The 17,773-nt window shown below is 34.8% G+C and overlaps 1 protein-coding gene across 1 annotated transcript in view; it reads left to right on the top strand.

The window, feature by feature from the left end:
* Nucleotides 1–13,401, top strand: part of ETNK1 (ethanolamine kinase 1) — a 48,167-nt gene extending 34,766 nt beyond the window's left edge. The window contains exons 6-8 of the mRNA XM_037033927.1: nucleotides 899–1,059; nucleotides 9,625–9,698; nucleotides 10,235–13,401. Of these exons, the coding sequence (XP_036889822.1) occupies nucleotides 899–1,059; nucleotides 9,625–9,698; nucleotides 10,235–10,307 (308 nt within the window). The 3' untranslated portion in view covers nucleotides 10,308–13,401. The remainder of the gene's footprint in view (nucleotides 1–898; nucleotides 1,060–9,624; nucleotides 9,699–10,234) is intronic.
* The last annotated feature ends 4,372 nt before the right edge of the window (nucleotides 13,402–17,773 follow it).

Here is a 17,773-nt window from a genome sequence, read left to right as displayed (position 1 = left end):
GTGTACTTATTTTTGTAGGATATTAAATTCATGAAGAAGAATAGAAGGTTATAATACCAGAGAAATAAAGTTTAACTGACTTAAGAAGAACCCTGAATGCTAGGCAAAATAGTATGAACTTTGTCTTCTAGGTTAGCTTCTGCAAACTGTGGATGATGAAATCAAATTTGTGGGGTAGTTATTTTAAAGCAATGTCCAGAAAAGAACTAGAAAATATCAGAGTTGGAATATATAGTTAGGGTAAATAATGGTTTGTGCAACTTAATATCAGATGTGCGTGTAAGGTTTCATTGTAAAATGTATTTTACCCTGTAAGTAAAGGTCAGGAACATTTTAGAGCCATAGTTTTAAGAAATGCTCTAAATATTGTACACAAGAATCTTCTGGGCTGTTTATTAAAATGAATATTTGATGCTTCTGATGCAAGTAGTTTTAGCTTCACACTTGGAGGAAAAATTGAAGCAATGAGAATTGATTATGGTGATCAACTGTATTGTACATTCAGATTTAAGCTGTGACACATTATTATTGACTGGCTTATTTTAATAAATGCTAATTAAATCTAGTATTTCAGCCAAATGTTTTTTTTTCCTGAAAATTATGTAGATGGTAAGAATTATTAAAGTATTAATAAGAGAATGTGTTTTTTTAAAGAATTTATTTATCTTTAGAAGAGAAGGGAAGGGAAGGGAAGGAGAGAGGGAGAGAAACATCAATGTATGGTTGCGTCTCATATATCCCCTGTCAGGAACTGGCTTGCAACCCAGACATGTGCCCTGACTGGGAATCGAACCATGATTGTTTGGTTCTGAGGCCTGTGCTCAATCCACAGAGCTACACCAGCCAGGGCAGAGAATGTGTTTTTAAAGTCATCGTTGCACTTTTTTTTTCACTTTAGGTGTGAGTGACGTAGACTACAGTCTCTATCCAGGTAGAGAACTACAGAGCCAGTGGCTGCGTTCTTACCTTGAAGCCTACAAAGAATATAAAGGCTTTGGGACTGAAGTTACTGAAAAGGAGGTAGAAATACTCTTCATTCAAGTCAATCAGTTTGCATTGGTAAGTTTAAGTGTAAACAACAGAAGAACTTTTGTACAATTTTAAAACTGTTTAAATTTTCGTCTTAGGAAACAGTTTCCTATTTTGAATTTTGTGAATTTTTTTAACTTAAAAAATTTTTTTATTTAATTCTTGTTCAAGTACAGTTTTCTGTCTTGTATTCCCAGCCCTGCCCGCCCCCCCAGCGCTCCCCACCTCCCTCCCATCTCTGAATTTTTATTAAAAATAATCACAAAATACGATTATTTACAATTCCTCCATTATAGTATTTTTGAGGACAAAGATCTTGTTTCGCTCACAACTACAATTTTTAACCCCTAGGATAACAGTGCCTGGTCACATGGTAGATGCTCAGTAATTATTTGTTTAATGAATAGATTCCGTCTTTATGTTATGAAAAGCATAATCAAGGACAGATTTATGGGGAATGAGGTTTCCCACAATACATTAATCATTGCATCTTAATGTTAATATGAGAAAAGTATATTGGAAGAACCAATAGAATTATATTTTCAAAACTTACCCAGTATTTTTGTGTTCTTGACCTTCTTCTGATAAGTAATCTTTTCTGGTTTCCTTGATGTGTTAATGCCTTATTCTTGTAAAGACCCACTTCTTAAACTAGTTGATTTAAATTTTTTTTAGAATTATGTAATCCGTAAGCTTGAGCTTTCAGATAAGATGTTACACAATCAAATTGAATACTAGGTTGAAGTTATTGCAGTTCTTTTTAGTTTTAATGTAATTCTGTAGAGTTGGCATAGGGAATTTCTCTGTATTCTGTACAAATAGATGCTGTTGGTGTCTCACACATGCATTGTGTCCATTGTCTTAAGAGCAGCTTTTCCCCAGGGCCATTCAGAATACATCTCAACTAAGAGAGTGCCGAAATGGGGCTTTACCCGCTGCTCTGGATCTGTTTTCAGTAGAACCGAATGCTAAATTAGCGGCATGCTCTTCAGCTGGTCCTAGGATGCCTGCTCTCTATTCAAGCATAGTCTCAAAGTAGAGAATACAGTGTTTCTCATGAGGTCATTCAATGAACTTCAGAATCAATGTAGTACTTTTATTTAGCCAATTTCTATATTAACATGAGGAATATTGTTATTACTATAGTCTGTATTTTTTTACATATACCTATTTGAAGAAATTATTCCTAAAGCATTGAGTTTATTAATTTCTACATAAACTTCACATAGCTTATAAATTCTTGGTTAGTAATCTCACTGTTTACTATTAGAGTGATAACTTGTATTCCCTTATAAACTTTTGATGATACTTACATCTTTGAATACTGTGGGATGTGTGTGTGTATGGAAAACAGTTACTTCTGGTTTGGGTACCAAGTTGTTTTTATAGGTTTTCATTAGTCAGATTTCCAGTACTTACTGTTACTCTAGGTCCAATAGATTGGAGGCTTAAAAAAGGACTAAAAAATAATGCATTCCTTCAAAGTGCTTATCATTTAGAGGGGCAGATAAATGTAAAAATGCCTCTTTTTGGATTAATACATGTCCCTGTTTAAAAATCTTAGCAAATTAGTATTGGGAGAAAACTTAACCTGATTCTTTAAAAAATTATATTTATGAAATGTGCAGCAAATATTTGTGAAATAGAAGATCCAGTAGAAGGTCTTATAGAAAAAGGATAATGAACATTTGTAGAGACATAAAACTTCAATACCTTTTAAGTACTATTTATTTTTCATTTAGTGTGTCCTCGGATTTTACATATTCTTAGTTTTCACATAAGTTTCATAGGATGTCTGTTATGCTCTGAGTTTTCTCATGAAGATCTCAGAAATCCATTTACTAAGCCAATTTGCATTTGAATTTATATTATTTTATCTAATTTCTGTTGATCCTCTCTTACCTGTTTCTTTTGTCCCTTCTTTTCTTGACCTTTTTCTTCTGAAGTGGGTTGAGTTTTCCTGCTATCTTCAGAATAGAAAGAATACAGCAGAATGCTCACGTTTGGCTTTACTCCCTCCACCTCCCTTTCAGTGAGGTTATAAACTCTTCTTTTGAGGCATCTTCCTTTCCCAAGGCCTTATATTTTTTAACCTAGCCAGTTTAATTCTTACCAACTCTTAATTTCTTCCCATCAGTCATTAAGTAAATGCTTGTCACAATCTCAAGTGTTTGAATGGTAATTAATTGGAAAGGCAGGGTGAAATAAAAGTAAACCCTAATTTTTCTCCTTTATCATCTTTCTCATCTTTAACTCCTTTAACATGCACTCCTTAGAGTACTGCAGTCTATCTTCTTCCTTACTGTTAGTAAAAAAAAAAAAATAGGGTCAACATTACCAATAATGCCATAATTGATAAGTCCAGGTTAAACTTAATCTTTTCATGGTATTCGACAGTATTTACATTGATTTTAGAATTTTGTTTTTCATTAACTTCGGTGATGCCATTCTTTCTTGGTTCTCCTTTGTGCTATCCCGCTGTTTCCTTCTCTGGCTCTTTGCTTTTCTCCTCTTCTCACAGCCCTCCTACATGTTAGTGATCCTGAGTGTTCTGATTTTGCCCTGTTCCATCCTTTTAGTTATATATTCCCATTGAGTGATGTAGTTCTATGGCATTTATTACTCTTTTTGTTAATGATCCGATGTTGAGTTTTTTCTCTCTGTTCAGATCAGGACTGCTCATCTCTATCCCAGGTCCCTAGTATTTGACCATAGTATGTCTAAACTTGAATTTTATTTTATACTTTCTTTCTTCTATTCCATAATTTGTTTTTGAACCATCAGTGTAAATGTTAACATAGTCAAAAAGGCAAGTGTAATATGTTAGTGTTACTATAAAAATAGTTTTGGGTCCTAGGAACCTTTCATGGATACATGGACCACTTGGAGAACCAGTGGTTTGTTTTAAAGGAAAAAAAAGGAATTGCATCTCATAATTCACTTCTCGATATATCTAAGATACTTCTTTAGGTAAAAAGATGGCCATTTTTGAAAACATATTATTTTTATCATTCTAATTTCATACAATAATAATTAACATTTTATTGAATGTTTGTTGTATGCTGGGTGTGGATAATACTGACATTACCTACTCTGAATGTGTTTTTCCACATCATCAGGCAGTTTTCCAATTCTCAGCAGACAGTGACTGGCTAGGTATCCTATAAACTTGACTCAGTTCTGACCATATCTACATGGAGATAGTATCAGATCCCACAGGTTAAGGGTTTAGTCCCACAAGACTGTGTCTACTTCTGCCCCACCTTCTTCCCTTAGATGCCAATTGCAAGTTTAGGTTGTTACTGCCTGTGCTTCTTATTTACTGTCTGTAAATTCCACATCTCCCTCCTTCGGTTTGATTAATTTGTTAAAGTGCTCAACAGAACTGAGAAACATTTATATATGCTTACTAGTTTATTATAAAGGATATATAAGAATAGCTAGATTAACAGGTACATAGGGCAAGGTCCAGAAGGTTAAGGGTCCTGAATGCAGGAACTTCTGTTCCCCTGGAGTTTGAGGTGAGGTTGTAGATGTTGCACCAATCTCCCAGTGTGTCTGTGTGTTCCCCAACCTGGAAGCTCCTCCAACCCCCCTCCTTTGCTTTTTCTACAAAGGTCCCATTACATAAGCAACATTAAGTCATTGGTCACTGATGATTGAACTCAATCTATAGTCCCTTTTACCCCCTCTGAAGGTTGGGAGGTGGTGGGGCTAAAATTTCAGTCCTCTAATCACTTGGTAGGTTCCCCTGGCAACCAGCACTCATCCTTAGGAGCTTTCCAGAAGTCACCTCATTGTCATAAACTTAGGTGTGGTTGTAAAGGGCTCATTATGAGTTAAGTTACAAGATACTCCTTTCACTTCTGTGGCTCCAGAATTATTCAGCAACCTGTGACAAAAGACCAATATTATAATTGAAGATGTTTCCGTTTCACTTATGTTCAGCAAATCCTAAGGATTTGGGGACACTGTGAGATAGGAACAGTAGATGAAGACCAAATATATATTTCTTACTATAAAGCATAATATCACACTTGCATTTTATACATAAGGAAACAAAGGTACAGAGAAGTTAAATTGTTCAAAGCCACACAGCTAGTAATTTCTGCTGTTTGACTCCAGAGCTCAGCCCTTTTCTCCTAAACCAGTATGTTTTCCATGCATATGACTTTAGCTGTTTACTCCTTACTACATTGTGTATTATTTTTATACTTGTATTGATGGGAAGTTCTACGTCCTGTGATATAGTATAATGAAGTACAATAGTATATTTTAAATAAAAGATTTTTATTAGCAATATACTTTTAATTAAATTTATTGATGTGACATTGGTTAATAAGGTTATCTAGGTTTCAAGTATATAGTTCTGTGATACATGATCTCTGTATTGCATAGTGTGTACTGTTCCGTCCCGCGGAACAGTCAACGGGGGTCCCGAATCTACCTGAAACGGATGTATAGGGATGGGAACAAGAGGCGCGGAGAAAGGCAGCAAGACAAAGGATTCTGATCAAGCTGCAAATTTTATTTTGGGCAGGGCTGTTATATAGGGGGCAGGGGAAAAGGGGAGGTGGTCCTGATAGGTTGTCCTGTGCATGCTCACTGCATGCTCTTGGCGACGGTTGGTGGGTGGGCGCGTGATCAGCATCTTAATTGGTAGGTAGTACTCGTGATCAAGAGATGCCTACAAGGGTGGGGGCTACCTGGCTCGGCTGCAGCATCCTGTTTGGGGCTGCCTCAGCCAAGCCCTCCTGGTGCGATTTTCTTGATGGATTGCATTCACCGTCTTTAGGCCCCGACAGTGTACATCACCCAAAGTCACATGATCTTGTATCACCATATATTTGACCCCCTTTACCCTTTACAACTCCCCACTCCCTCCCCTCTGGTAACCACCATACTGCTGTTGTCTGTGAGTTTTTGTTTGTTTTTCTTGTTTGTTCATTTGTTGCTTTCAGTTTTATGTCCCACATATGAATGAATGAAATATGATTCTTCTCTATGACTTATGTTAGTTAGCATGATAATCTCAAAGTTTATCCATATTGTTGCAAATGGCAATATTTCATCTTTTCTTATGTCTAAGTAGTATTCCATTGTACAAATGTACCACATCTTTTTTATCCAGTCATCTATCAAAGTACACATTGGTTGTTTCCATGTCTTGGCCATCATGAATAATGCTGCTGTGAACATAGGGGTACATATATCTTTGCAAATAAATGTTCTCAAATTTTTCAGGTAAGTACCCAAAGAGGGAGTGCTGGGTCATATGCTAACTTTGTTCTTAATTTTTTGAGGAACTTCTATCTAGTTTTCCATAGTGGCTGTACCAGTTTATATTCCCACCATTAGTGATAAGGGTTTCTTTTTCTCTACAACCTCACCAATACCTGTTATTACTTGTCTTGTTGGTAATAGCCATTCTGACAGGTGTGAGGTGATAGCTCATTGTAGTTTTGGTTTTCATTTCCCTAATACCTAGTGAAGTTGAGCATCTTTCATACATCTGTTGGTCATTATATGAGGGAGGACCCCAAAAAACCCCTGCCTTATAAAAATTGTGTAGTATTCTTATATGTTAAACTTCAGTCATCTTCAAAGTACTCTATTTGATACAATATAACTATTGAGACATATTTTCCATTGCTCAAAACAGTTTTTGAATTCATCGGTTTTGATGCCTTTTAGTGCTTCTGTTTCTTATTTTACCTCTTCCACATCAGCAAAATGTTTCCCTTTGAGGATTTGTTTCATCCTCAAAAATTAGTTGGTTAGGGCCAGATTGAGTGAATAGGGAGGGTGAGTACAAGGTCATGCCGTTTCTGTTCAAAAACTGCTGAGTACTCAGTGAGGTGTGGGCAGGTGCGCTCATAAACCACCCATCATGAAATGGGCAAAGGCGTTGAAAGAGTCCTCAAAAAAAAATTCACTGAAGCTAAACGGCAGCCTCTCACAATGCCAGCTGGTTCACTCATACAGATGGGTTCCCAGACCACTCAGCTAGTGGGGGGAACCTGTGCTACACGGGACCTGCCCTCCAGAAGATAACTGTTTTGGAGGGATCCTCCCACATATGTCTTTGTGGAAGAAGTGTCCATTCAGGTTCTCTGCCGTTTTAAAATTGGATTATTTATTTAGTGTTGAGTTGTATGAGTTTTTTTGTATATTTGATACTAACCTTTTCTCAAGGCTATTGTTTGCAAATATCTCATCCTAGTCAATTGGTTGCTTTTTTGCTTTGTTGGCTATTTGTTTTGCTGTGCAGAAACATACAGTCCCATTCATGTATTTTGCCTTTACTTCCTTTGCCTTAGGGGTCAAATTGATAAAATCTTCTTCAAGACCAAGGTCCATAAATTTAGTGCCAGTGTTTTCTTTCATGTAGTTTGTTTTAGGTCTTATATTTAGGTCTTTGATCTATTTTTAGTTAATTTTGGTATATGGGATCAAACTGTATTCTAGTTTCATTCTTTTGCATGTGGGTTTTTCTAGCAGCATGTATGGAAGAGGCTTTTTTCCTCCATTTTATATTTTTGGATCCTTAAACTACAAAGCATTATTAAAAGAGATTGAAATATATACAATGAAATGGAAATTTTGTGTTCATGGATTGGAAGGATCAACGTAATTAAAGTGTTCTTATTACCCAGAGCAATAAATAGATTTAATGCAGGCCCCATCTAAATCCCAATGACAGTTTTTAAATTAATTCTCACCTGAGGATATGTGTACTGATTTTAGAGAGCTAGGAAGGGAAAGAGAGAGAAACATTGACTTGTTGCCTCCTGTACATGCCCCAACCCAGGATGGAACCCACAACCTTTTGGTATATGATATAACACTCCAACCAAATGAGCCACCTGGCCGGGGCCCAGTGACATTATTTAAAAGAAATAGAATAAAAAATTAGATTTGTATCGAACCACAAAAGACCCTGAATACCCAAAGCAGTCCTTAGGAAAAAAGTAAACAAAGCCATAGGCATCACACTCTCTGCCTTCAAATTATACTACAAAGTGACAATAATCAAAACATCATGGTATTGGCAGAAAAACAGACACAGACCAGTAAAACAGAATCAAGAGCCCAGAAATAAATCCACTCGTATTTGAATAAATAATTTTGAGCAATGTTTTTAAATAGAGATCTTTTTAGGGTCAGAGTTTTTAAAGTAATATTTCTAGTTCAAGTATTTCTTTGGAAGTAAATCCCTATTAGTATTATCAGAATCTTAAAATATTATGTTATTTAACTGGAATTGATTGTAAAGCACATACAGCTGTTTAAAGCTAATTGCAGTCATCTGTTTTCTCCATTAAGTCCTAAGACCCATTTTTTTCTGACATAAATAAAGTCATGTTGCTTTGTGTTGTGGTTGGTTATGCAGAATTGTTGGGTCAGTAAAAATTATTTTCAGATGTTTGTTACCCCTACAACGTTTTTCTTACTTAAGCATTTTTTTGGAGGCATACCAGAAAGTATACCTTCAATGACCAATGAACATATATGGAGGTTAATGTATGTTAGACTTGAAAAATTTTTCTAAGATTTAACAGAAGACTAAACTTTCCTAATGTGGAATTTGAAAGTGATCTATGGTATGAGTTAGAGCATAAGGAGGAGTAGACCTTTGAAGCTTAAAGTTTAATCCTTTATAGATCATCAAGAACTTGAGCATGTGCATCTCTCTTCTCATAAATGCACATTATAAACACCTGTCATCATCCCATGAAATGTGGTACAGTTGATAGTTTTGATGGGCAAGAAATCACTTTGGGGTAAAAGTCGTTCTTTAAGATTACTAACGGGGGCTGCGAAAAGGAGGTGCCATGAGGAACTTGGTGCCGTAGGGCCTGTGAGCTATGCAAATACTGGGCTGCATTCTTTGACGCCACCTATTAACAGTAATATTTGGAGTTCCTTTTTTTAAGGTAGTTCCTACTACTACCCAATAAAAAACATACTCTAAGTTTTTCTTGTTTTACATATGATTGGCAGTATACCTTTTAACTGCTATAAGTAATAAAAATATATATGTGAAGTTGACTATAAGAAATGCTGAAGTTTCACATAATAAAATTTTGGTATGCCTTAAATATATACACATGCACACGTACATATATGTGTGTGCATGTTTTGGTTTTGAGCTTTGGATTTTCATTAGTTTATATCTTTATGTCAAATAACCAAGTCCTTTTACAATGTACTTCTAAGAGAGCCTGTTAGCGATATTCATTAAAAATACTTGGCAAAAAAAAGAAAGAAAGAAAAACTTGAAAAAATAAACACCACTCAACCAACATCTACTAGTGTTGATGCTGACTCAACTCTGCCTACACAAGCAGGTTACAGAAATTGGGTTCTAGTTTTTAAATGACAGTAGTTTATTATAACATCTTTTGGTGTAGACAAAAGTGATTTTTGGCCACCTAGATAACTGTGCATTTAAATATTCCCTTTAGATAGTTTACATAAAAAAACATCAAGAAAGTGTTGTTTATGGAATTGATGAAAAAGGGAAAAATTAACAATATATTTGTTTTTCAAAGAAATGCATTGTTACAATTATTTTTCTGCCTTTCTCCTTAGGCTTCTCATTTCTTCTGGGGACTGTGGGCTTTGATTCAAGCCAAATATTCCACTATTGAGTTTGATTTCCTTGGGTAAGTTTAATTTTACTATATGCATTATACAGGGTCTGGTAGAAGTAAGGCCTGCTTGAGTGTGGTTGGTAGGATGATGATAATATGGGTGTTATAATTTATTTTTAATTTGAACATTTCACCTAAAGTGTCATATGGTGTGCTTGAGTGTGATATTGTTATGTTACAGAATTACATACATGCTATGATTTTGTAATAAAAAGGGGGTGTTATTTGTGCTGGACCCTGTATTTGTCCCTACTTTCTTTGAAGTAACATTTAGAACTCATAGGGGACATTGTAGTTATTATTTTCAATAAAATGTTATAAAGCTTGCATACAGTTAATAATTGGTCAGAGAGGAAATCTGATATAATCTGTTAAATATGGTTAATATTAGAAAAGCGTCCAGTAGGTGGTGCAATAAACTAAAGATATGTTCTTTGAAATTTTTTTAAAACTTTAAAAACATTAGTTTAGAAGGGTGAGTGGAAGGAAATAAAGGGAGGATTAAGTTTCCAGCTTTGACTAATTCTGTCATTCTCTTTTCTCACTAGGTATGCAATTGTTCGTTTTAACCAGTACTTTAAAATGAAGCCTGAGGTTACTGCATTAAAAATGCCTGAGTAAAGATGTAATTACTCTCAAGTAGCTGAACAATGCTTGTGAATTTTTTCTTAAGAAATTCCATAAAGCCAATTATATGTTAAAATTCTGTAATTTAATTTGGATATCTTGCTTTACAAATTATGCGTCTGTCAACCAATCTGTTTTTTTAAATAGACTGGTGTCAAAAAATAGATCTACTTCTTTCAGTATGTGGTAGATTGGAAATTTATTAAATCTACAAAAAGGTATAAAGATGTCAGTTTAATCTTTTTTTGATAATCTGTTATATGTGAATTATTTATTATAAATATAACATGATTCTTTGATTGCTTTCATATATTTCATCTGTTAAATGTAAGTAAGCAGTGAAAATATTCCAGAGTGAATTTTGATTTTAATTTTAGTTAAATGTTCTAGGTGTTCATTGTAACTTTTTTATCTTGTTGCACTGTAAGTAAAATGGATCATTTAGTCCTGAAATGCCAGGAACTGGTATAGATAATTTAGGGCGTTCATTGAAAAACATCTGTTTGGGAGGATGAAATGCATTCACTGTCTATGGTAGTGGTACACCTTTTTGAATTGAATATTGGAAACTCTTTTGGGGGCATATACTGTAGAATTAGATTCTCATCTCCTTACATAGTCTGGCATATAAATATTAATATTTGCTATGTAATCCTGGAGTAGATAAGATGATTTTGTTATGAAAAATTTGGATTCGTTAATGTTTTCATGTACTCAGTGTGGTCATTTAAGTTACTAGTTTTGGTTTTAAGATTTCAGTGTATCAAATTTTTTCTAACCAAAAGTTTTATTTTACTTCCTGAGATATTTTATGTATTTGTTATTAAATAATAGCTAGTAGAACAATTGATAATTTTTGAAACTTGTTTATAATACTTGGGAACAAGAAAATATCATTTAGATTAATTCTCTTTTATCCTTGTAGATTAATTTCTCACATTTTGGTTTCATGATTTAGTTTGGCTCCATGTCTTTATAATGATAGCAAATAGTTGCTTGATACATGTAGGTTCAGAGAAATAAGTTGAGGTGGTTAATAGAATTAAATAAGGAACACTTAAGGCATTGATATTGTACACTTAAAATCTGATATAACAAAATGTGAATTAAGCAGAAATGCTTCTCTGTTTTGATTTCTCTTAATTTTGTTGGTGTATTTTTTATTTTGTTTTTGGGTGAGAGGATGGTGATTATTATGTGGAAGGAAGTTAGATCTTTGGGGAGATAAGTAGGGGTCAAGCTTTGAAGACTGCTGCGTGGAGTTGAGTAGCCATGGTTGTTTTCACTTAGAAAATGAGTCCGACAAGCTTTTCACTTTGGTCACATAAGTGCCCATGGACAAAGTTGGCTGAATGGATCTGCATATTCAGAATATGCAACTACAAATTTATCCTCTGAGAAACCTTCTGGGGAGTCTGATGTGTTATTCCAAATGACTTATTCTCAAATAAGTGCTTTAAAATACTTGGATATCTCAAGACGTTTAAAGGTAATAAAGTAGAAACACTTAAAGGCCATTTTAAATGGTAAATTCTAGTTACATAAATGGAATCTTAAAATCTGTCTGTATATATAACAGTGTTAGACCAAGGTTTGTTTTCTACCTCCCCGGTGTTACAAATGTACACTTCTGTTTTTATAAACCACATCATTGTAGAATCAATAGAATTTTCCCTAATTGAATGAATGGAATCAGTTAAATACTGTTTATATAATGTCAGAATATACTTGAAAAATTGTTTTTGGTGGGATTTTTATCTGTGGTTGGAATATTTTCTTAGAACAATGAAAAATATGTAATACTCTTGATTTTTTTTTTTTTTTGCTTTCCAACTTCTTAAAGTGCAACAGTGTGTACTATGGGAGGAGAGAAGATCATTTTACTACCTTACTCTTCAAACTATTTTGAATAGAGATTCACTGAGCCATTGCTGGTAGACTGTGCATAGCTGCTAGCTGTGACACTATTATAATAAGCATTTCAGAAAGATTCATATAGAAGTGAATGAATGTAAAGGGGAATAAAGGCTCTCACTTTATCCCTAGGAGAGTATCCACTGGATCTTGGGAACATAGTCAGATATTTAAGATACTTCCCTTACTCTTTGGTTAGGTTTTGGATGTTGTGGTGCTCCCACTTCAGTACAGGTTTTTGGGGGGATCATGCTACAGGCTTTTAATAGGGTTCAAATTGCTTCCCTTTTTTGTTAGCCATTTAAGAGATTCTAAAGGAAAAACGTCCCTCTAAAGTTATCCCATGGCTTCTTGAGATATCTGTTGCCTTTTTATGTTAAGCTAAGGAACTTGAATGCCTTACCTGATAACTCAACTTGTAAGCTCATTTTGTAAATATGAAATGGTTGTTAGAGAACTGGCATTCATGTGTATACTCATTGTTAGTCAATAGACCATAGTGGCCTGGATGCTTTAACAAGCAAAATTCCACGATTTTTTCCTCGTTGTTCCTTACATACTTGTTAGATCTTACTGACCAGTAACGTTGTTTTCCCTCTTCTGACTGTGTACTACTACCATTTTCTGGAAGTCAAAGAGATGTGGTAGTAAATCATACTATTCATGTGATCATTTGAGATCGATATGAGCACAAAACTCATCAACTAGGTCTGCCTGGAATGTATATAAAACAGTGTAAATAAAAATTTGTAAATTAGTGTGAATTGTATCTTGCATATGAGATTGTGTATTGTTTTGCATTCCTCTTTCCTTTTGTAGAAATTTTTCGGTAAGGAACTAATCTAGTTCTTTGGTTTTAGACTGGAAATAGCCAGCAGTTCTGGCTACACAGTGGGATAACAATAGGAACTTGAAATAGGGTTTATCAGTTTTTGTTAATGTTAGTACTTATTTATTTAGCCTCTCAGTGCCTAATAATACTTCTCTTCATCTTTAGTTGTTCGTTTTTGTGAAGTTAGATTCCTGCAAGTGGTCAATTATTATACACTGTTAGAGCTCCATTCCATAATTCTAAGCTAAAGCAAATTAAAAATATAACTTAAAAATTGTACACTGAAGTATTATTGCTTTCCCATTTTCAAGGTTGTTAACCTAATTTTTTTCTACAAAAAAACCCATGAAACTTTTGATATCTCGATGTGAATTTAAGACCTGTGTATACAAGAGATGTGATAAATACTGTCTCTTAGTTCAACCTAAGCATATTTCAGCTGGCTTTTCTAAATATAAAGTTTATTATGGAATTGTAAAAAGACCCCAAAAGACATAAGTAATCTTATAATGACTGCTATTTTCATTTTTGCTGGACTAAGAAGATTTATTTTAATTTCATAAGTGTTACTAAAGCTTCCAAAATTAAAGAAAAAAGTTCCCTGGACACTTTGTTAACAAGTTACAAACCTCCACTTTAATAATTATATAGGTATTTGTTTTTTACATTACACAAAGCCCTCTGTACTGTTTTTAAATTCCTTTGTAATATAAAGTGAGAATACTATCAGTTTGATTTTCTGCTGTAAATTGCCTTCAAATAAGCATTTTATACTTCATTCCAAAGTGATAGAGACAGTCAGTTGATAGACAAAGTTACAATGCTTTATGCTAGGAGAGTTTCGTTATTGGCAGCAACTTGCACTACTTTACACAAGAGGCAAGTACTAGTAACTGTTCTGCACAGAGGAAGATGGTAAAACAGCTTTATCGTTATTTCAGAATTGATTTGCTATGAGTTTTCTTTAGTCTGTTACATTTTGGAATGCCCTTTGACTGGAAATGTAGTTACGTACGGCAATCTGTTTTTCTGCCTTTTTTTTAACCCCTCATACCACCTAGGTGGTTAGTGTTATGTTTGGGGGTGATGTCTTTGGACAGAAGAGCGTATCAATTATTTTAAATGAATTTTCCCCCATCTTTGAAGTTTAGTCTGTAAAATGTTACTATAGAAAAAAATACTTGAGTTGGCATTACTTGAAATTTTGAAAACTGAAATTAATAAGATAAAGCACATAATAAATTAGATTTTTACACTAAAAATTTTATTTCTGGAACATAATTTGGAATGGACAGAAAATTTCAACCATTTCAATGGAAAAAAATAACAATAGTGCTTAATAGAGAATACCCATTTGTGTTGGGCATCCAAAATTAACGTTTTTTATAGGTTTTTGTCCTAAAATCTGCTTTCTCTTTTTTCCCTATGCACTACTTATGCTACTGATGTAATCAATTATCAAACAACAGGTTAAAATAAAATGTGTTTATTATGAATCCTATAGCATTTTTTGTTACAAAAAACCATTGTGTAAAATACTCTTCATGTAGACATATTTTTGTTTACATCTTATCCATTAATGGTATAAATACCCATTAATCATTTTAACAAAATACAAGATATTTACACAAATTAAAAAGATTGCGTACTGTATTTAAACTAGTGATGAATAAGAAAAAGTGGCGGGTTTAAATTGTTACATTAGATAAATTTTAAAACTCTAACAAAGGAACTTTCAAAGCTAGGTGAAGAGCTGTCTGATTATACCCCTGTGAACTTGCTCTTGTGACCTGGCAGAATGCCCAGAGGGCAGTAGGGCGGCCGGAGGACCCGCCCCCCGCGGCTGTGGTGTGCTGCTGCTTCAGTTGGGTGGTGACACATTGAAATTTTTACTGTCCGATAATCTGAGGACATCTCCTGTCACTTGTACTGAAGTAACTCTAAATTGGTGGAATTTGCAAAGAGGAACCCTTTTAACTGTATTGTATTTAGAGCCTTTGTACAGCTGGGTGAGATCTCCATTATAATGAAGTATTTGAATTTTAAAATATACTATTATAAGGAAGAAGACATGGCATTATTCCGTGTTTTTAAATTCTAATTTTTCAGTTTCAGAAGAAAAGAAAACAGTAATTGTCATTGCATCAGTTGTATGTTAAATTGGGGAATGGGCATAAAGCTTCAATTTGTGTTGCTCAGATGTGAACCATAGTAGTATAATGCTGCTTTGTATATACTGTAAGTGCTGCAGGCAGGCTCAGCACTGAACATGCATCGATACCTCTCACGTGAGTGCGACTTCAGATGCAGGCGTTCTGACAAGCCTCAGAACGTGTCTGAGCGTCTGAGAACTTGCTCATCTGTTTGGAAATGAAGATACTTCCTGTCTTTTGTTGCGTATTTTCATATTTAAAGTTTAATTTTTACTACTGTTAATTTAAGTAAAATTTGTTCTGTGGATAAAATGGGGTTGCAGTGAAGAAAATTAAAAACAGCCTCATTCATATCACTGCTTAAGTAGACATATGTTTTTGCTCTATGTTCATAAACTTTTAGTGAAGCTGTTTGTATTTCTGTTTAAATATAAGTGATGTTTAGGCTTTATTTCTCCTGAGTAAGGCCTTTTACCATTGATTTAAGTGAAGGAATGTATCTTTTGAAGAGATTTATATTCTGTAAATAAATTGGTTGTAACATTAAAGTTGAGTTCTAGTTGTATTGTATCCATAAATCTTGTCACTGCAACTAATTTTTGTGGTTTTTCTTTTGTGGAAAAACAAGACTTTTTAAAGTTAGTGTATAGCTATTTATATATTTGAAATGATTGTTTAATTTCTAATTCTCTGATTTTATAATATTGTGTCTAAGGGTTTTGGGAGTTAGAAAATCATTTTTTTACCACATCTGCATAAATTTGGTTTTTATTTAGTTGAGTCCCAATTTAGAGAGGTATGTAGATACTTCAGTAATTGCTACTGATTTCCTAGAGATGACCAGAATTAAGTGTTACTAGCATCGAGCATCGCAGCGGCTTTTCAGGCTCTCTCTACCCAGTGTATGTTTTTTAAATGTATGTTCATAACATTGAAACAGCAGTAAAAAAGTTTTCATCTCTAGATGAGTTTCAGTCAAAATCTCTAATTGTTTTTCTCATAATATTGCATAAATGTCAATAAAACCCAAGCCAAGCATCATTGACTTACACCAGAAATTAACACTTAAAGTGGCCATCATTAATATTATTCAGGAAACAACTTACATTTATCTAAAAATTTGTCAGTTCCAGTGGATTAGCTGCTTTGTCCCCTTCACCTAACCACAGTATCGCAAAGGAAAGATCAGTCTAAAAGTACTCTTTGACATAACGGTTTTTTAAAAATATTTTAACACAAGAACACGTATCAAACATAACTAAGTTCTGCACCGCAATTTCTCTGGCTGGTCTCAACTATATCGCAAATCTTAATGGTTGAAACTGCCCTGGCTGGTGTGGCTCACTGGGTTGAGGCTGGCCTGCTGACTGAAAGGTCGCCAACTCGATGCCCAGTCAAGGCCCATGCCTGGGTTGTGGGACAGGTCCCCGGGGGGGGGGGGGGGGGGGGGGNGGGGGGGGGGGGTGCCAGAGGCCACTGAGCAGTATAGCTCTTGATGTTTCTCCCTCCCTTCCCCTTTCTCTGAAAAAGTTCAAACAGTTGAAACTTACTTAGTGTCTCTTATTAAAACTATATATTTAGTAATTAGCTGGTAAAGGATTGTCAGTTTAATCCTACAATATTTTAAAAATCTCAAACTGTTCTCTTTGCTGAATTTTGTAACACTTGGAAAATTTTTTTTATTTTATTGTACTTCTTGCAGTTTTTTTTCTTTTTTCACATGTAAGCAGAAGGCTGTGTAGGTGCCTTGTAAAAGGCTGTCTTGGTGACATCCCTAACGAACCTAAAGCGATCCTGCTAAAAATGTTTTCTGAGCTCCAACTCTGAAATATTCTAAAAGAAAAAAACAAGAAAGAAATGTAACCACTTGACCACATTTGCCAGTGAGTTTTCTTCCTTGGTAGAGGAGCAGAGTTTTTGGTCCTAATGTCACCTGATGTATTGACGGCATTAGCTCCTTTACCTGTTTCAGTAAAATGAAAATTAAGGGGCGGGGGCAGGCGGTGCCAATAGCACTAGTCTTTGTAAAGGTCACACGGAGTTTGGTTTCTGCACTTTTTTCTTGTGAGCTCAGAATATCCCTCTGGAGACACCCAAAACTAGAAAAGTGTTCCAGTGATGACTAGGTTCTGTGGGTTTTTTTCTCATCTGTACATTGATCAGAATAAATAAGATTACCTCTGGAGTTTCCTCTAGTTTTATAAAATTACAGTAACCAAAATACTGTTGAAAAGATTTCATGTAAAAATTGGGACTCTGGTATTATTTGGTCACTTTGGCAGAAAACTTCACTGTGTTCCTTAAAATTCCAACTCACTCAGGAGGTGCATGAGCTGACAATCCTGTATCTGAACACTACCTTGTCTTTGGCGGTCTCAAGATTTGATTCTACTCCCCGTCTTCCTCTGAAACGTTACATGGCTTCTCCCTGAAGGGGGCCATTTTCACCTAGGTTTTGGGTAGTGGTGTGGACTGAGTATGTTCCCAATTCATTGTATTGTAGAACTAACCTCCAGTGTGGCTGTGTTCAGAGATGGGACCTCTAAGGAAGTAATTACGGT

Source organism: Sturnira hondurensis, unplaced genomic scaffold (assembly GCF_014824575.4).
Source record: "Sturnira hondurensis isolate 20B ecotype Veracruz unplaced genomic scaffold, ASM1482457v3 Scaffold0021795, whole genome shotgun sequence".
Lineage (NCBI taxonomy): Eukaryota > Metazoa > Chordata > Mammalia > Chiroptera > Phyllostomidae > Sturnira > Sturnira hondurensis.
Note: the sequence above shows the minus strand (reverse complement) of the source record. Positions and strands in the feature narration are given on the sequence as shown.